The 18,350-nt window shown below is 39.8% G+C and overlaps 1 protein-coding gene across 2 annotated transcripts in view; it reads right to left on the reverse strand.

The window, feature by feature from the left end:
- Positions 1-17,749, reverse strand: part of LOC311286240 (integrin alpha-M-like) — a 153,911-nt gene extending 136,162 nt beyond the window's left edge. Inside the window, exons 1-3 of one of the 2 annotated variants that reach the window (XM_084402361.1) lie at positions 17,627-17,749; positions 5,332-5,446; positions 5,120-5,214 (exon numbers count right to left, since the gene is read on the reverse strand). In XM_084402361.1, coding sequence (XP_084258487.1) covers positions 5,120-5,214; positions 5,332-5,446; positions 17,627-17,660 — 244 coding nt within the window. In that variant the 5' untranslated portion in view covers positions 17,661-17,749. Of the gene's footprint in view, positions 1-5,119; positions 5,215-5,331; positions 5,465-17,626 lie in introns of both variants that reach the window. The other variant, XM_084402360.1, reaches the window with a different exon arrangement.
- Positions 17,750-18,350: the final 601 nt, after the last annotated feature.

The raw sequence follows: 18,350 nt of genomic DNA on the forward strand, positions 1-18,350 counted from the left end.
GAATGACTGATGCCATACATTTTTTAAGTCTATTAGTCAATGCTTATGACAATAGGTCAGTGATACCGGACGCCAGTATTTTAGACACCAAGATCACCCTTTTTTGGGATTAGTGTTAAAATTGCCCTTCAACAACTTCAAGGAAGAGTTCCTTGCTCAATACATTCAAGAAAAACACCATATAGGTCTTGTCCAATTAAATGGGTTAGGGTTAGGCCTACTCTGCTGAAAGTCCATCTAACCCAGGTGATTTATTGAAAACAGGTTGAGAAAGTTCTCCAAATGATAAAGGACTGTCCAAGTCATCATGTTCCTCTTCAGATAGCTTAGATAAATTATATAAAAAGCTCCATCACATTCCTCGGAACAGTATAAATCCTCATAAAAGTAAAGAGCATATGCTTGAATTTCCTGTTGATCAGTTGTAACTCCACCACATGGCATCTTCTATTGATGAAAGATCTTCTGTTCTCTTGACTTTTTTTCAAGTCCAAAAAAAGAAAACTGTTGGAGCATCCATATCATTCAGCTGAGCAAACCTGGTCCTTAAAAGGGCTGTTTTTCCTCGTTCCTCCAATAAGTTCTTTAAAAGGATCTTATCTCTTGTGTAACAGTGTTGTCTCTGCGTTGTGTTGTGTTTAACTCATGATGGACACCAATTGACCAATAGAACAGCAGTGATCAGATTTGGGAATCACCCTCGTGCATATTCTATAATGGAGGTGAACATTAAACTTGATATTACAATACATATAACAGTGGCACGAACCCAAATCATATAACATACTTCTAAACACACGTATAACTCAGTATTAACCCATAAAATGGTTATACAATTAATACAACATATTTTACCCATGGAGCACTCACTCACCGCAGCCATTCACTCTCTCGGCTGGCGCGAATCTAAAGTACCCTACCGGAACCAGTTCATCATACTACCGGATCTGGGCGGAGAGTGTAATTAAAGGGGCCATACATGAAAATAAATGTAGCAAGTGGAAGCACATATTTGACCCGTTACACTTGCAACAGAGTCAATAAAAGATGAATTATTGTGGGTTGAGTCACTGCTTTGCCCAAGAATATCTTTTTCAAGAGACTTCATTTTTTCTTTAAGGGCTCTAGTACTATGTGCAGTGTACTGTTGGCAAAAAGTCTTAATTTGAGTTTTACTGATGTCCCACCATTGACTCAATGTCAACTGAGTTGAAAACTGCATCTCTCCTCTGTCCAAGTTTTCCAGAAAAGATTAAAAGAGTGAATAAAGGTGCAGTCCTGCAATAATCTATTATTAAAGTGCCAATGTTATTTAGAGAATCTAGGAAATGAGACAGAAACTTTAATAGATACATAGTGATGATCTGATAAAAAAGATGGCAAAATTGAGCTATTAAAGAACCAATATTTGGAGCATACACATTAAAAAAGGAAAAGTGTGTATCACCCAAGGCAATATCAGCTCTCAAAATCCGACCAGGCACGACCTCAACCATATCTGGCTGACTACTAACAGATGGAGAAAAGAGAATGGCAACACCTGCACTGAGGTTTGTTCCATGACTTCACAAAACATTGCCTTTCCAATCACCAGTCCACTGTGTCTGATTCTGCTGATCTGAATGCGTTTCCTGTAACATCTGACTGTGTGTGGTTTCACACAGTATCTGCTTTCTTTAAGTGCAAATAATCAAATAAAGCCACTCTCTTTTCTATACCCCGACAACCGTTAATATTAAAAGTTCCAATGTTTAAGGTTGTCATGAGGAAAGGAAAGAAAAAACAGCCCAAAATATCACCCTGTTAATAAACATGGCTCTATAAGTATTTCTTGTAATAGATTTTCAGTCTGTTTCTTGAGTCTATATTGTTTGGGCTGATCAAGCTCCTCCAATGAAGCTTTTCTCATAGCCATAACACAAGAATCAACAAAAAGTTGCACATCAGAGAAATACTTCTCTTATCTTGGTCTTCGCTGATTGAAAGTACTATCAAGGAAATCGTTAATTTGTTGCACTGTATAATAAGGTGGCTTCATTTGAAGGCTGCATTGTTTTTCTGCATAACTTCCTTGTGAACTAACATCAGTGAGATAATCTACAATATCAGATTCCTCACTATCAGAATCAATATTTACAGACTGAGTCTCACCTCTCCCGGTGAGCTGTTCCTCGTCACTCAGTGACAGGCCAACAGATGCTCGCGAGTCCCGCGACTCTCCGGCATCCACAAGCTCATCCGGCTCCCGCGGGCGCTCTGGGTCACTGGTTTCTGCAGTGGCGATCTCGACTGTTAGCTGCATGCTCTTTCGGATTTTCTTCGTCTTTAGACAAGGAATCCGATTCAGCCAGATCAGTTTTGTTACCTACATCCTGATTAACATTTTCCGAAGTAGAAGCCACTTGCTCCAGAGGTATATTAGGTTCTCATTTTGTTCAGTCACCTTATTAGATGGGCATTTTTGTTTTATGTGACCAAAAATCCCACAAGAGAAACATTTCATTGAATCCGTGCTGATCATTTTTTTTTAATCTTTACCTGACAAAGTCAATTTCACAGAAACATCAAAATGTTTAAATTCGGCATTCAAAATCATAAAAGTTTGTCGTCTGAAAGACATTACTGTCACAATTATGTTCTGTCATAACAGAGTATTTATACTCCCTGTTCTGTTCTATCCCTGGTCGGTTATTGTTTGTGTGAACGTGATGTTACTCCTGAGTTTACTATTAAATACCTTGTTTGTCTGAATATCCTTCGTCGTGCACTTTCTACAGCCCAGAAACATAACAGAATAACCGACCCTCATAATGAGCAAATTCAACTTGATGGACTTACCCACGCTGCAGCTTCTCCTCCGCCCGGAAAGCAGGCCCTACTTGAGTTTCCTGACCTGGTTGATCCAGAATGGCGACCTCTCCCTCACAGCCAGCGAGCCCGAGGCGCCCACTGAGGTCGTTCATGAACCAGCCCCGAAGTCGACGCAGGCGGGTCTGTCCATCGCAGAGCCAGGAGCGGACTACAACCTAATAGACCTGTGGTCCGCGGATCCACCCAATTCCCCACCCTCACATCATCTTCTTCGCCGGTCCCGTCCGGAAGTCTTCCGTCTTCATCCCTGCCTGTCATCCTTATCCCGTCTCCAGCGCTGGTCACGACCAGTCCCCTGGATTCGTCGGCACCACTGGTGTCATGTAGCTCCTCTGCTCTGCCACCGCTGCTCACTTCGTGCGGCTCATCCTCCGCGCCTCGGGCTCCCCTGCCACCAGCTCGACTAGAGGGCGAGTTCCCGGCTGCACCTCGGCCCTCCAGGCGCACACCACCACCACGTCCTGTCAGCCTGTCGCCTTCACCTCGACCCACCACTCCTTCATCGCCTCCGCGGTCCGTCTGCCCGGAAGCTCCGCTGGGCTCGATCGCCGCTCCAGGTCGGCCTTCGGCGGTCGACGTCCAGCTACAGCCACGGACTTCTGGGATTCGGGCTGCACCCTCACCCTGCACCCCTTCGGCACCACTGGACTCCTCCCTTCCTCTGACCTCCCCGTCGGCCTCCCTCACCACATCGTCACCCCGGTCATCCGTCCCCACGTCACCGCCTCAGTCCCGCAGATCAGCGGCTCAGCTCCTGTCTTCCCGGTCTACGGTGTCGCCATGGTCCGTCGGCCACTCAGCTCCGCGGGATCCTCAGCCACCCACGGTTCCGCCGCCTTTGATCGGCTTCTGGGCGTCGTCCTGTCTGTCAGCTCAGACACCACCCTGGCTCCTCCCCCCGTCTGCGCCACCATGGTGTCCATGGCCAACGTCCCCAGGTTCCAGTCCGTCCCCAGCTCCACGCCTTCCGCCGAAGCCACCGCCCTTTTTCCTTTTCTTGTTGTTGTCATCACGGCGCGAGGGGGGCGTAATATCACAATTATGTTCTGTCTTGTCTCCACCTGTTCTCGTTAGTCTCTATGGTTTCCAATCAGTTCAGTCTTGTCAGCTGTTCCTTGTTTAGTCTGCTTGTGTATTTATACTCCCTGTTCTGTTCTATCCCTGGTCGGTTATTGTTTGTGTGAACATGATGTTACTCCTGAGTTTACTATTAAATACCTTGTTTTTCTGAATATCCTTCGTCGCGCGCTTTCTACAGCCCAGAAACGTAACAATCACATGTTTCAAATTTGGATTTTTAACACAGAGGGGGATCATTTTAATCTGCATTACTATTTTGGCATAGCGGCCAAGTAAATGCTCAAGTGAATCATTAGAAATAAAAGGCGGCACATTGGAAAGAGTTACCTTTTTAGAAGGGCTCGACAGCGGTAAAACAGGCAGAAAAAAAAAATCACCAACAGATAAGCCAACTTCTACTAAATGATGAACCATAGACTCTTCTTTTACAAACACAACGACAGCTTTATTCATTCTAGATGCTGACAGAATGTTCCGAGCACCTATTTCACTACTAACAGCAGTCAAGCAGTCTTCGACCGTGATCGAGTCATCTGGTATACAATTACAGCCGTTCCGGCCTGTTAAGATAGCAAACCCGTCAGAGTCTGCCGACATTCCACAACCCCTAACAGCTAACTACAAACTAAACTAAACTAAATTATTAAAGAAATGGGAAAAAGGGGAAAAAAGGGAAAAAAACTCATTCAAACATGCCGCCATTAGCTCAAACACTCACACGCTCCTCCCAGTCACTGGGACACATGCGCTCAGACAGAGAGAGCGAGAGAGAGAGAGAGAGGAGGGGGGGGGGGGGGGAGAGAGAGAGAGAGAGAGAGAGAGAGAGAGAGAGAGAGAGAGGGGAGACCACAGCATGACAGATAGTGTGTGTGACGGTTATCATGACAGTTAGTGTGTGTGACGGTGGTGATCATGACAGATAGTGTGTGTGACGGTGGTCGTGACAGATAGTGTGTGTGACGGTTATCATGACAGTTAGTGTGTGTGACGGTGGTGATCATGACAGATAGTGTGTGTGACGGTGGTCGTGACAGATAGTGTGTGTGACGGTGGTCGTGACAGATAGTGTGTGTGACGGTGGTCGTGACAGATAGTGTGTGTGACGGTGGTCATGACAGATAGTGTGTGTGACAGTGATCGTGACAGATAGTGTGTGTGATGGTGATACCTGTCCAGAGCAGTGGTGTGCAGGACTGCAGATCTACTGTGCAACTGTACATTTCACCCGTTGAGTTTCCTTTTAATGGGGCTCCAACGATGATCCTGCCAAAAACACCCTCACAATCAATCAGACCCTCAGAAAACACATGTAGAACACCATAGCAACGAGTGTATGTGTGCGTGTGTGTGTGTGTGTGTGTGTGTGTGTGTTTCACTCACTGTTTCCTGTTTTCAAACTCCGACTGATAAACGCTGTAACCAAAGAAATCTTCTGCCGTGCCGTTAAATCTCAGGGGATGTTCAGTGTCGATATTGAAGGCCTCTGAAAGAGATGCTGGAGAAGCGAGAGAGACTGTTAAGTGCTCTGGGAGACATCAGGAGAGCTTTGTGAGACTTAAGAATCAGTCTTTATTAAGGCAACAAAAAAACAAAAAAATTGAATAGGTTAAAAAACATAAACCGATATCAGCATATTTTCCCAGTTGATTGATTACATTAAGAATTGCAATGTTTTTGTATTACAAGTTTTCTAAAATGTTATCTAATTAATAATCCCCGTCAAACGGATTTGCTTGATCACGCTTTCTCATCTCCACCTATAGCTGGTGTGTGGTGAGCGAGAGTACTGTGTATGTTGTACTGTGACTGCCGTCATCTAAGTGGATGCTGCACACTTGTAATGATTTGGTTGTGGTGGTAAGACAGCATTCAGCAGAGTAAGAATCCAAACGCAGTTTATTAACAAATATAATCCAAGGTCATAGTCCATACCAGGCAGAGGGTCAAGCACATGTAATCAGTCCGAACACAAATACGATCCACTGAGTCCGGGAATAATAGAGTCTATGGAAACAGTGAGGGACTAGGCTGCCATCTGTTGGTACATCATGGCACCTGCAGCTGACAGATGTAAGGAAAAGACTCATGGACTCAAACAGGTGCAGAAACAGACTCAGGAATAGATCTGCAGACTAGGACTGGTTCAGGAAGAAACTCAGGAACAGACTCATGGACTTGAATAGGCCCAGGAACAGACTCAGGAACAGATCTGCAGACTAGGAAAGGCTCAGGAACAGACTTATATACTGGAACATGCTCTGAATTATGTGCAGCTGTCTTATTCAAAGCCATTTCGACGAATGTCGACCAAATACACCACAGCACCACTGCCATCACTGAAAGCACAGAGGAAGACGGGATGAACTCTGGGATCAGAGAAGCGTCAGCAGAAATATTCGATGATAGATGCTTTGATAAGCCACCTTTTCTGACCGTTCTCAGAAGTAGATCTGCCAACTTATATTAAGCTCCAATGTGGATAGGAAGTCTTGGCATCATCAATCACTGCTTCAACAACACCGGGAATACAGTGATGGTGTCTGTGATGGCTGAAGACTGAAAGGTTTCTTATTTCACTACTGGAGGCTTTGGGTTAAGACTCAGGCAAGGTTGTGCTGGCGGTTGGCGGCTCTGACGTGACTATACTGGGACTGGCGGCTCTGACGTGACTATACTGGGACTGGCGGCTCTGATGTGACAGCTCTGGCTAACGTTGTAAGCACTGGGGTTTTGACCATTAGAGTGGGCACGGATGGAAAGTGCCGGCCAAGCTTCGCATATGCTTCGCTTAAAAAAAATGTTTAAGCGAAGCGTTACCACCTGCCACTCCCACGTTAAACTGGGACCCGCTCAACAACTACGCATAGTCCAGAAATGAACGAACTTCGAGGTGCATCATGAATTAGCTTATCTTTGAGAGGAGGGTTAAGCCCGTGACAGAAAAAGTCAATGAGAGCATAGTCCGGTAGATCAGAAGCATTTGTAATGTCATACGCATACAGGCTAGTTCAACTGCTGGATTCAGTATGATGAAGTCTTCTGTAATGATTTGGTTGTGGTGGTAAGACAGCATTCAGTAGAGAGATTGAGAATCCAAACACAGTTTATTAACAAATATAATCCAAGGTCATAGTCCATACCAGGCAGAGGGTCAAGCACATGTAATCAGTCCGAACACAGATACGATCCACTGAGGCAGACTGGAACAAGGAATCCAAAACTCAGAAACAGATAAATATAAAGAAACCGGACCTACTCAAATTACTGACAGAGAGTGTGAACCAAAACAAACAATCAAACAACAAACAAGACTTCATACTGAATGATAGTGACGTGACATTTGAACCGAGGCGTCGGAGCTTGTGTCAAGAAAAAATGGGCGTGAAAAAATGTTAACGTGAAAATCATGTGACTAATGACAAACGAGGCCTCGGTTGGTGTGGATACGGCATGGGTTCGGTCTGAGTGTCGCTTCCGGATGCAGGGGGTTTGAAACTCGCGCCACCTTGTGAGTGTTGCAGGAGTAGTAGAAGCAGTTGTAGTAGTGTCAGAGTCAGAGAGTCAGATAACCATCATTGTCATTGTCATTATTGTGTCATATATGTGTTAGGGCTGTATATCATTACATTATATCGGGTTAGAATAGTTATAGTATATAGTTATTATTAATTATAGTAGCTATATTATAGTCTTGTTATATTAATTAGATAAGATTATTTGGATTGCCTTGGATTTTTGGATCTGGACTGGATTGCTTTTTGTAACCTCTTCCTTTTTCCTGGTAATGGAGCAGCAAGAAAGAGGAGATCCTCCCCTGTCTGGGCTCAACAGAAGCATCAGTGTCCTCATTTACACCAGCTGGCACTGGCATTTTTATGTTCCGCTGCATCCTCTGTTCCTTGTGAAAGGATCTTTTTTCTTCCGAGGCTGGAGAGGTTTTGTCCAAGAAGAGGAATCGTCTAAACCCCAACACACTTGAAAAAAGTCTGTTTCTCAACAAAAATCTGTTGTAATCCTTCCTTCACCCACCCCAAATTGGGTTGGGTATATGGACATCATAAGTCTGCTCAGGTCATTGGTTCAGAATGAATTCATTTGTCTGCTAATTCTTTGCACAATAACTAGGTGTCACTAGTGAGCAATGCTGAATGGAGCTTCGAGTAATGAACCTTTAGGTGAAGCAATGGGCTGCAAGGTCTCAGTGGCTCAGGAAGACTCATTTTGCCATCACTACTGAATGAAGGCAAAAGGAATTTAAATAGACAGGGTGATAATCAAATGAAACAAGACACAGCTGAAACAGATAAACTAATAATGAGCAGGGGATTCTGGAAAATAAACAGTCCGGGAATTACAGAGTCTATTGAAACATTGATAGACTAGGCTGCCATCTGTTGGTACATTATGGCACCTGCAGCTGACAGATGTAACAACACTGGTGGTGGTGGTTGAGGAGAGACCCCTGACATGATTGTACAGCGCTTTGGGTGTACGACAGTACATAGCAAGCACGCTATATAAATATCTATTCATTTATTCAAATATGCATTCATTTCCAAAACAGAAATCTGAAAATTGGATAAAGCGAAGATTCAAATTCTTGTTTGATTTGGTTGACATATTAAAGGTTGGTTTTTGGAGTTCTCTTTTTATCAATCCATAAATAAGAAAATCTATACATTTAACAGTATTTTACTGTAAAATTACACAAAATGATGTCAAGGCAGACTTCCGGTTATGGCGGCAAGGTGAGCAGACGCGTTTTCCTCGTGCTCAATTGCTTTTCAATAAATCCTGCATAATATTCCAGAGAGAGGTCATATAAAGAGACAAAATTGTAAGCATAAGAGTAAATCACTTCAAACATGGCAAAAAAGAGAAGAAAGAAATGGAGAGCTGTGAGGATGCAGGCCAGGAGCTAGCTGAAGGGGAGACATGCTCACCGGAGCAGGCACACGCTGATGTTTCCGCGGACGCCGAACAAGTCATAAACATGGAAAATCCATCAACAAAGGACCTCATGCTTGCCATAACCTCATTCAAACAAGACTTTAACACAAAAATTTATGGTGTACTGACGGAAATAAGAATTGTCCAAACGGATGTGAAAGACTGTAGTGGGCGTATCATGGAGGCCGAAATGCGGATATCTACGGCAGAAGACGAGATACAAACCCTGAAAGAAAGTATCGAAAAACTTGAGAGCAAGACAAAAAACCTCAATAACAAAGTCGAAGACTTAGAAGGGAGGAGTAGACGTAATAACCTGCGTGTACTGGGCATACCCGAGAAAGTAGAAGGCAATGATACCTGCTCCTTTATGGAAAAATGGATAGCGGATACTCTGAAGATAACGCCGCCGGTTTTGGAGAGAGCGCACCGGATAACAGCGAGCCAAAGTTCCACTACGTATCCGAGAACTATCATCATCAAGTGTTTAAACTACAAGGACAGAGAAAACATCTTGAAAGCTGCGCGGATACAGAAAGAGGTGATGTACCAAAACAACAAAATAAGATTTCTTCCTGACCTGCCAACGGAGGTGTATAAGCAACAGAGGAGCTACGACGGCGTGAGGAAGCGGTTACGGGAACTCGGTCTGGACAAGCACCGGGTAATATACCCCGCACGGCTCCTGTTGACCAACGATGACCGCACTGTCGTCTTCAATACACCAGCGGACGTGAACGAGTACATCAAGAAACTGGAGCCAGTGACTGAGGATGACTAAATTAAGTGTGACTTGATGAGAACTCTTATTGAACTTAAAATCTCTTTAGATGTGGCTGCTGGAAACTAAGAGGTATGTAGGGCCTAATTCTGCTGGAAACGTGACATCGTACTACTTACAGACTTGATTCTCTTAAAATACTAATATAAAGTATTAATAAGCCCTGTTTAAAGATATATTTTATTTAGTTTTTTTCTTTTGGTTTCTTCTTAAAGTGCAATTAGGTGCTTCTTACTTGAGTGCTGAAAAGTACGTGCATGTAGTATGACACACATTTTATTTTCAGTTGATAGATAAACTATCTTATCTGGATTATTTTTGCTACATAGACAAGCAATTGAGCTGAGTTTTGGTTTACAGGAGAATAGTTCCTCAGTATAGTGTGGACCTATTCCCGATATTGGAGGGAAGTTATTTAGGCGTTTGGGGGAGCCTGTATGTTCTAGTGAGTCAGGCCTGGGTTCTGGGTGGGTCGCTCTCTTCCTTTTCTTTTTGGGTTTTATTTCAAATGGTACCCTTTATAGGTTTTTATTGCTATTCTTGCACAAAGGTAATTTACCTCTCTTTATGGTAATTATGACATTATAACAAATGACAGACATTTTGGTTGAATGTGTATCTTGGAATTGTAGAGGCCTACGTAAACTTACTAAAATAAAACAAGTAATGGGTAGAATAAAACAGCTAAGAGCCAAAATTGTGTTCCTGCAGGAAACACAAATGTTAGATCATGAGATAATCAAAATTAACCCATTTGTGCCCAAATTTTTCTGAATGGTTTCATGCATATAATCCTGTTAATAGTGTCCTATGTGAACATGTTCTGCATTTATTTTCCACAGGTTTTTTTTTTATTTCTTGAAAATCATATTTGAATGTGCGGCAACTATAGTTGCCGGTGGGCAAATATGTTGTACGCACCCCTTCAATGTAAAATATGAATAGGAGGAGAACATTTGGCATTTATCTCAAAATAACTGCTTTCAACAGATCAATCTTTATTCATAAACAAATTTATTATGTATAAAAGTCGAAAAACATTTGATGCAGACCCCCAAAAAAACTGCATCTAGCTCAGGCCATGTCCACACTAATACGTTTTCGTTTGAAAACGCATCTTTTTCTCTCCGTTTTGGCCTTCCGTCCACACTGAGACGGCGTTTTTATTAAGGAAAACGAAGCTTTTTGAAAACGCACTCCAAAGCGTATACATTTGAAAACGCCGTTTTTGCGTTGTAGTGTGGACTGTGAAACCGGAGAGATTTAAAAACGATGACGTAATTTTAGTCATGTGACGCATATTGTACCAATAGGTATTCACGTTTATACCAGTATTGTGCCTGTTATGTGCTATTCACTTTCACACTATTGCTAAAAATATTCTACATTGCACACTCTTCATATCACAGTCCTGCAAAGATGACAGAATTTACTCACATTTGCTGTCCTGCGGTAATACATGAGAACAGTCGCGTTTTAGACCAAACATATGGTGTCTGCGTGCGACCTGGACGCATCAGTGAATGGTGAGATATTTTACTAAATAAAATTATCCTGTCAGAAGAATTGCGCGATAACTTTATTATTTATTTTTCCATCTGAATCATATCAGTGAGCGTTTGTGGGGTTTTACACATGCGCAATAAAGGTGAATTTCGCGTTTTCAGGCGTTTTTCAAAAGTTTCTCATCCACACTGAAACGTCCGAAAACGCTTGAAAACGCTAGTGTGGACGGAGAGCGTTTATAAACGAAAACGCCGTTTTCAAATGTATCCGGATTAATGTAGACGTAGCCTTATAATCTCTTAAATATGAAAACACAACAAACAACAAATCCATTTGCCTTAACCATTGTGCGCTGTTCAGGGTCTTTTTGACCCACATTTCTGACTTTCATTCATGGGGATAACATGGATAATTTGACTTGGTTAAGTGTTTTAAAAAGATTTTTGCCAATCTTTTGGAAAATGCAGTTCTAAAAGTAACAATTTATCACTTTAACCAGTAGATGGCTGCAGAGCACCACTATTTGCTATTTGCTTTTTGACTAACTGAAAGACATCTTTTCACAAGTTTTTCCAGTTGTACTCATATCTACATAATGAAATCACAATTATAATAATAAAAGTTACTTTTTGTACTGAAACAAATCTGTTTTTCAGTAATGTTATATATTATGATTAGAATCAAATGAATTTGATCAATGGACAAAATTCATTCTCAAAATCAGAAACAACACAGAACACACAGACAGAAATGAAGTGGCACACTTTAAATTTGTAGAATTATATGAAAAACAGATGTTTGAAATAAATGATAAACTCTAAAAACTCCAACTTTTCTCTTTGTAACATCCTGATCAGGTTTGATTCTAATCATAATGGAACATTATTGAAAAACTGATTTATTTTTCAGTACAAAAACTGCCAAACTTTGACAAAAAGTAATTTTTATTGTTATAATTGTGATTTCATTATATGTAGATATGAATCTAACTGGAAAAACTTGTGAAAATATGTCTTTTAGTTTGAAACTTTTACTACTTTTAGAGCTCTGCAGCCATCTACTGGTTAAAGTGATTTTTTTTTTTTTTTTTTTACTTTTAAAACTGCATTTTCCAAGATTTGTCCAAAAATCTTACACTAAACCATGTCAAATTATCCATGTTATCCCCATGAATGAAAGTTAGATTTTATTTTAGTTCTTTTCTTTTTTTGAACATTTTGTGGAGTAAAAATGTCCAAATGTAGAGTAAAAACATTAATAAACTGAGTAAAATTACATTTGTTTAAAATATATATGTTGTTACAAAATAACATTTTGTTGCCTGGGGTCTCTCAGACCCCAAACAGCCTGACTGTAAACCGCAAACGAACAGCGCACAAGGGTTAAAGTTGTGGAACATAGTGCAGCCATAACAGGGCATTGTGTATCAAAAAGTTAAATGAAAATAAATAAATACAAATAAATAGAATGAAGAAAAAAATATATCTATATAGAGATGTCATTTAAAGGGTTAAGTTATGTTTATGCACTAAACAAGACCAATAAACTTGATTTATTAACCTATTAACACAGTATACCCCATTTTCCCATTATATATGTACTTACAAGGCATTTGCCCACCGGCAACTATAGTTGCCGCTTGGACTTTTGACTAAGTATACAAAAAACTATAGATCTCTTGTAAGATTTGTTTTGTTTGGCTGATTCTAGAGACCTTCATGATTATGTAGATATATATATGTCAACAAAAAATACTTATTAGTAACATGAAAATGACCTTTCTTTGGGAGGGTTTGCCTTCGCCCTGCTTCCTGGAAATAGGGGTAGGAAGTTGACAGCCTCATGTGACAGGGAGGAAGTGAATACCTTTTTTTTTTTCTTGAAATCCTTTATTTGGTTGTTTGCTTGCATTTCATTGAGAAATAAAACATAGACAACATCTAGAAAAATATTTACAAAAAGAAAATGACAACTATGTACTGCGGCAACTATAGTTGCCGGTGGGCTTAAATGGGTAGATGGCCAGGTCAGGTACTGTCTTCAGCTTACTATTCGAATTCCAGAGGAGTTATAACTATGATACATAAGTCTATTCCTTTGCGCATTGATAAAATAACTAAAGACCCCAAAGGTAGATTTTTGATTGTACAGGGAAACATTCTATCAACTCGGATTAATCTGGTTAATGTATATGGACCTAACGATGATAACGCAGATTTTTATAATGATTTATTTTTGAGAATCTCCACAATGCCCGGAAAACACATTGTGGCAGGTGATTTCAATTGTGTTTTGCAGCCCAGTAAGGACCGGTCATCTGGTATTGATAACACCCATGTAAGGTCTAGAAAAGCTTTACAACATTTTATAAAGGAACTTAACCTGGTGGATATATGGAGGGCTCAAAACCCAATAAAGAGGGAATATTCATGTTGGTCGAGTACTTCTAAAGGATGCTCAAGAATAGATTACTTTCTGATATCAGCTCAACTAATTTCATGTATCAGAAATTGTCAATATAGTAGTATTCTTATTTCAGACCATGCTCTTGTATCTTTGACATACGTTGAACCAAAGTTTACTCATAATCGTACGAAATGGAGATTTCAAATACACTGGATGCAAGACAAAATATTTCTTGAGTTCTTAGGGGAACAAATTGATTACTATTTTGAACATAACACCACCCAAACATCAGCTATAATCAGATGGGAAGCCTTTAAGGCCTTTATACGAGGACAAATTATAAGCTATACGAGTAGGAAGACAAAAGAGAAACAGGAGAAATTTTAAACACTTGAAACTAAAATTCGCTTACTCGAGGAAAAAAGTTTACAAGCAGGCCAAAATACTGATGTTTTAAAAGAATTGCTATTGTTAAGAACCCAATATAATGAAAAAACACATGAAAAAGCAGCGGCCAATTTATTGAGATTAAAGCAGCAATTTTACGATCAGGGAGAAAAACCAGGCAGACTTCTTGCTTGGCGTATAAAACAACAGGAATCAAAAAGAGCAATTACTAGTTTTGAAGATGAAAATGGAAATATGACTGTAGATCCGATGGAAATTAATAAAGCGTTTAGAAATTTCTATGAAAAGCTATATTGCTCTGAATATAAGGCCACGACTGATGCCCACTCCGCGTTTTTTGATAACCTCAACATTCCTAAAATATCTGAGGAACTTAAAATTAAATTAGATGGTGAGATTACGGCAGATGAAATTATGGAGGCTATAAATACATTAAAAGGTGGTAAAACAGCAGGACCTGATGGCCTGCCCATCGACCTATATAAATATTTCAGTGATAAAATGGTTAAGCCACTCCATGATATGTATTATGTATATATAATGTTATAATAGTGTCTGTCTTCCTAATTCTATGAGAGAGGCTTTGATCATTCTTTTACCAAAACCAGGAAAACCGAATACAAAGTGTGGAAATATGCAACCTATTAGCCTACTAAAACACAGATACCAAAATAATATGTCAAATCTTGGCAAAAAGGCTAGAGACTGTGCTTCCGGGCATTGTGGGTGATGATCAAAACGGGTTCATTAAGAACAGACAGGGATTTCATAACGTAAGACGTGTTTTAAATATTTTGCATAGCCAAAAAGAGGAAAAGGATCCTGCTCTTCTCTCGCTCGACGCGGAGAAGGCTTTCGATAGGATCGAATGGGCTTATCTCTTTGACGTTATCATAAAATTCGGATTTGGAAACTCCTTTTTACATTGGATCAAATGATTACATTCCACCCCAGTGGCTGAAGTTTTAACCAATGAGATGATTTCTGAGCCTTTTAATATTACAAGAGGTTGCCCTCAAGGCTCACCATTGTCCCCACTTTTATTCAATTTTGGCTATAGAACCGCTAGCAATAGCCGTAAGAACTAACAACCACATACAAGGCATTACAATGGGTGGCAAGGAACATAAAATAGCTTTATTCGCTGACGATGTAGTGTTATTCCTAAAACAATTAAACGCCTCTCTACCAGCACTTTTAGATCTGGTCAATCAATTCGGAAGTATATCTGGATATAAAGTGAACACATCAAAGTCATCGTTAATGCTGCTTAATAAAGATAGCTGTCCAAATACATCACATTTATTTACCTTGAAAATATCAACCAGCTTTACATATTTGGGTATCAAAATTGTTCCCCAATTAGAAAATATAATTTTTACAAATTATAATGTTATAATGGAATCAACATCTAAAGATCTAGAGAGATGGTTATCTTTACCAATGTCATTGATAGGAAGGATAAATATATTGAAGATGAATATTTTGCCTAAATTCATGTATTTATTCCAAAATATCCCCCTTGGCGCCACCAGCTGGAGTGTTCTCGGAGATTAACTCATTATTCAGGACATTTATTTGGAACAAGAAATGCCCTCGAGTTCGTCTTTCTCTTCTTTCTCTTCCTTTTGACACTGGAGGGTTAAAATGTCCCAACCTGTACTGGCACTATTTAGCTGCACAATTAGGAACAATAATGTATTATTTTTCCTCTGGAAGTAAACCATCCTGGGTGGATATGGAGTCATGTGGTTTTGCGTTGCCTTTAAACTTGTATATATATTCAGATAAGTTTAAGCAACTGAAAACAGTCACCACGCACCCCATAGATTGTAATATGATTAGAGTATGGTATGAAGTTAGAGAGTACATGAAAATAGCTGACTCTTTATCCCAGTATAGTCCCATTTGGGGCAACACATTATTCACACCAGGCACGAAGGACTCGGGATTCCGGTTGTGGGTTGAAAAAGGATTAAGCTAAATTAGTGATCTTTTTGAGGAGGGAACGTTGATGTCGTTTGAGCAGATATCTACTAAGTATAATATTCCAAGAAAACATTTCTTTAAATACTTACAGATGAGGAGTTTTGTTCTTTCTATGCAGAACCAATCATTAAACTTGCCAGTACTTTCTTCTTTGGAGGAATTAATTACTAAGAAATGCAATAATAAAGGATTAATATAAGTTTTTTACAGCTGGCTTGTATCAGGGTCTACTGAATCAACAACCCCGAAACTTGAATTATGGAAGGTGGGATTGAATGAGGATATATCTGAGGATGAATGGAGACAAGTCTGTAAAAACTCTCAGAAACAGTTAGGTAGTGTTAGCTTAAAACTACTTCAATATAACTGGTTGATGCAGACTTACATAACTCCTGTCAAACTAAATAGGTTTAATAAAAATATTCCTGATACATGCTTTAAATGCAGAGAGGCTCAGGGATCATTTGTGCATTGTGTTTGGGAATGCAACATTATTAGAGACTTTTGGGTGGAAGTGATTAATATTACAAAGATAATTGTACCCCTGAATATTCCTCTAGATGCAAAAATGATTTTGCTACATTTATATCCAAAGAACTTTAAACTAAATCTTCAGCAGCGTAAATTTATAGATTATGCTATATTACAAGCTAAAAGAATGATAGCTCTTAGCTGGAAAAGGCCTGATCCACCAGTTATTGGAGCTTGGATTAATGCCATGGCACAGTGTATGGCCATGGAAAAAATAACATATTTTATTAAAAACAAAATGGATGTATATGAAGAAATATGGAAGCCGTTTAATTACAACATTAACAACAATAATATTGGTCATTTATTACAGGAGGTGTAACTATGTATAGTGTTTGTTTTTGTCTTTTTGTTTCGGTTTGTTTTGCTGGAAAATGTAAAGTACAGTAATGTATATTTGGTTTTTGGGTACCTTGCAATATTTGTTTTGCATTTAGATTGTCTCTTGTCTGAGACTTTTGTGTATTTCTATATGGGAGAAGAGAGTGATGTTCTCTTGTTGGGGTGGGAAATAACTGTGACGAAATGGAAATGTGTTTCTCTGTTACCTGTCTTGCATAATCAAAAACAATAAACACATTGTAAAAAAAAAAAAAAAATTACACAAAATGTCCCATGAGATCTATTAGTCTTTCACCGTTAACCAATTAACATGTTTTTTTCTGTTTCTGTTTTTTACAGTCTTTTATTATTAAAATTATGATTATTTTTTTTCCATTAAAATATGGTATTACAAACCAGTTTGTCACATTAGTGTACAAAAGTTGTTATTGAGAATTAACATAGGTTTAGATGATTTATTGAAAATAATAACGTTTGATGCCACCATTATGGTGATCAGTGTTTGTTTTAGTTGGGTTCTTGACCTTTGATTTTCTAATATTATATTTTCTCTGGCTGATTTAACTGTGTGTTTATAAAACCAGGGAGAAGGTTTTCCCTCTTTTCGACCTCGCTTTTAAATCACTTATGAATGCCCATGGGGCCGTGCGCATTTTACTTTTGCTTTCGAAATAAACTAAAAGGAAACACAATTATATTTTACTTTGTTTTCTCAGTATTTTCTAAATGATAATGCAGTTTCTGAATGTCTGAGACTCTTACCCCACATGAGCAGAATCCAGCTGAGCGTCTTCATCGCTGCTTGTCTGTGGCACACATCTTCCTGTTCATGTCTTCATGACACACTCAGTTCCTCATTAACTCAGTGTTTCTCATAGGTGTGTTTCACACATTTAACAACAGCTCTGTACATGCGTTAACTCATGGTGTTTGCATTTATACACTTCACTGAGAAACATGCATCCAGCTAACAGGGAATGCTCTCCTAACTCCGGCTAACGTTCTCTCAAAGTCAGGAAAACACATTCTTCCAGTAGAATCTGTTCTTCAATACTGTTCTCAACATCGTAGCGGAAAAACATTATTACAAACACTGTTTGTGGAAGGCTGACGTACAGATGTACAGAATGGGTAAATGACGCCGCGACGGGACAGCTAACCCTTGGACGGGACACATCCGGGTCCCTGAACGGGAACACTGGCAGGAACCGGACCAGACTGTAGAAAACATATTGAAATTAAAATGTTTATTAAAATGGGATTGACCTTCTGAGTTTCTAGTTTCTTTTTGTATGTATAAATATTATACTCTGAACATGCTCTGAATTATGTGCAGCTGTCTTATTCAAAGCCATTTCGACGAATGTCGACCAAATACACCACAGCACCACTGCCATCACTGAAAGCACAGAGGAAGACGGGATGAACTCTGGGATCAGAGAAATATTCGATGATAGATGCTTTGATAAGCCACCTTTTCTGACCG

The sequence above is a fragment of the Rutilus rutilus genome (assembly GCF_951802725.1).
Source record: "Rutilus rutilus genome assembly, chromosome: 2".
Classification (NCBI taxonomy): Eukaryota; Metazoa; Chordata; class Actinopteri; order Cypriniformes; family Leuciscidae; genus Rutilus; species Rutilus rutilus.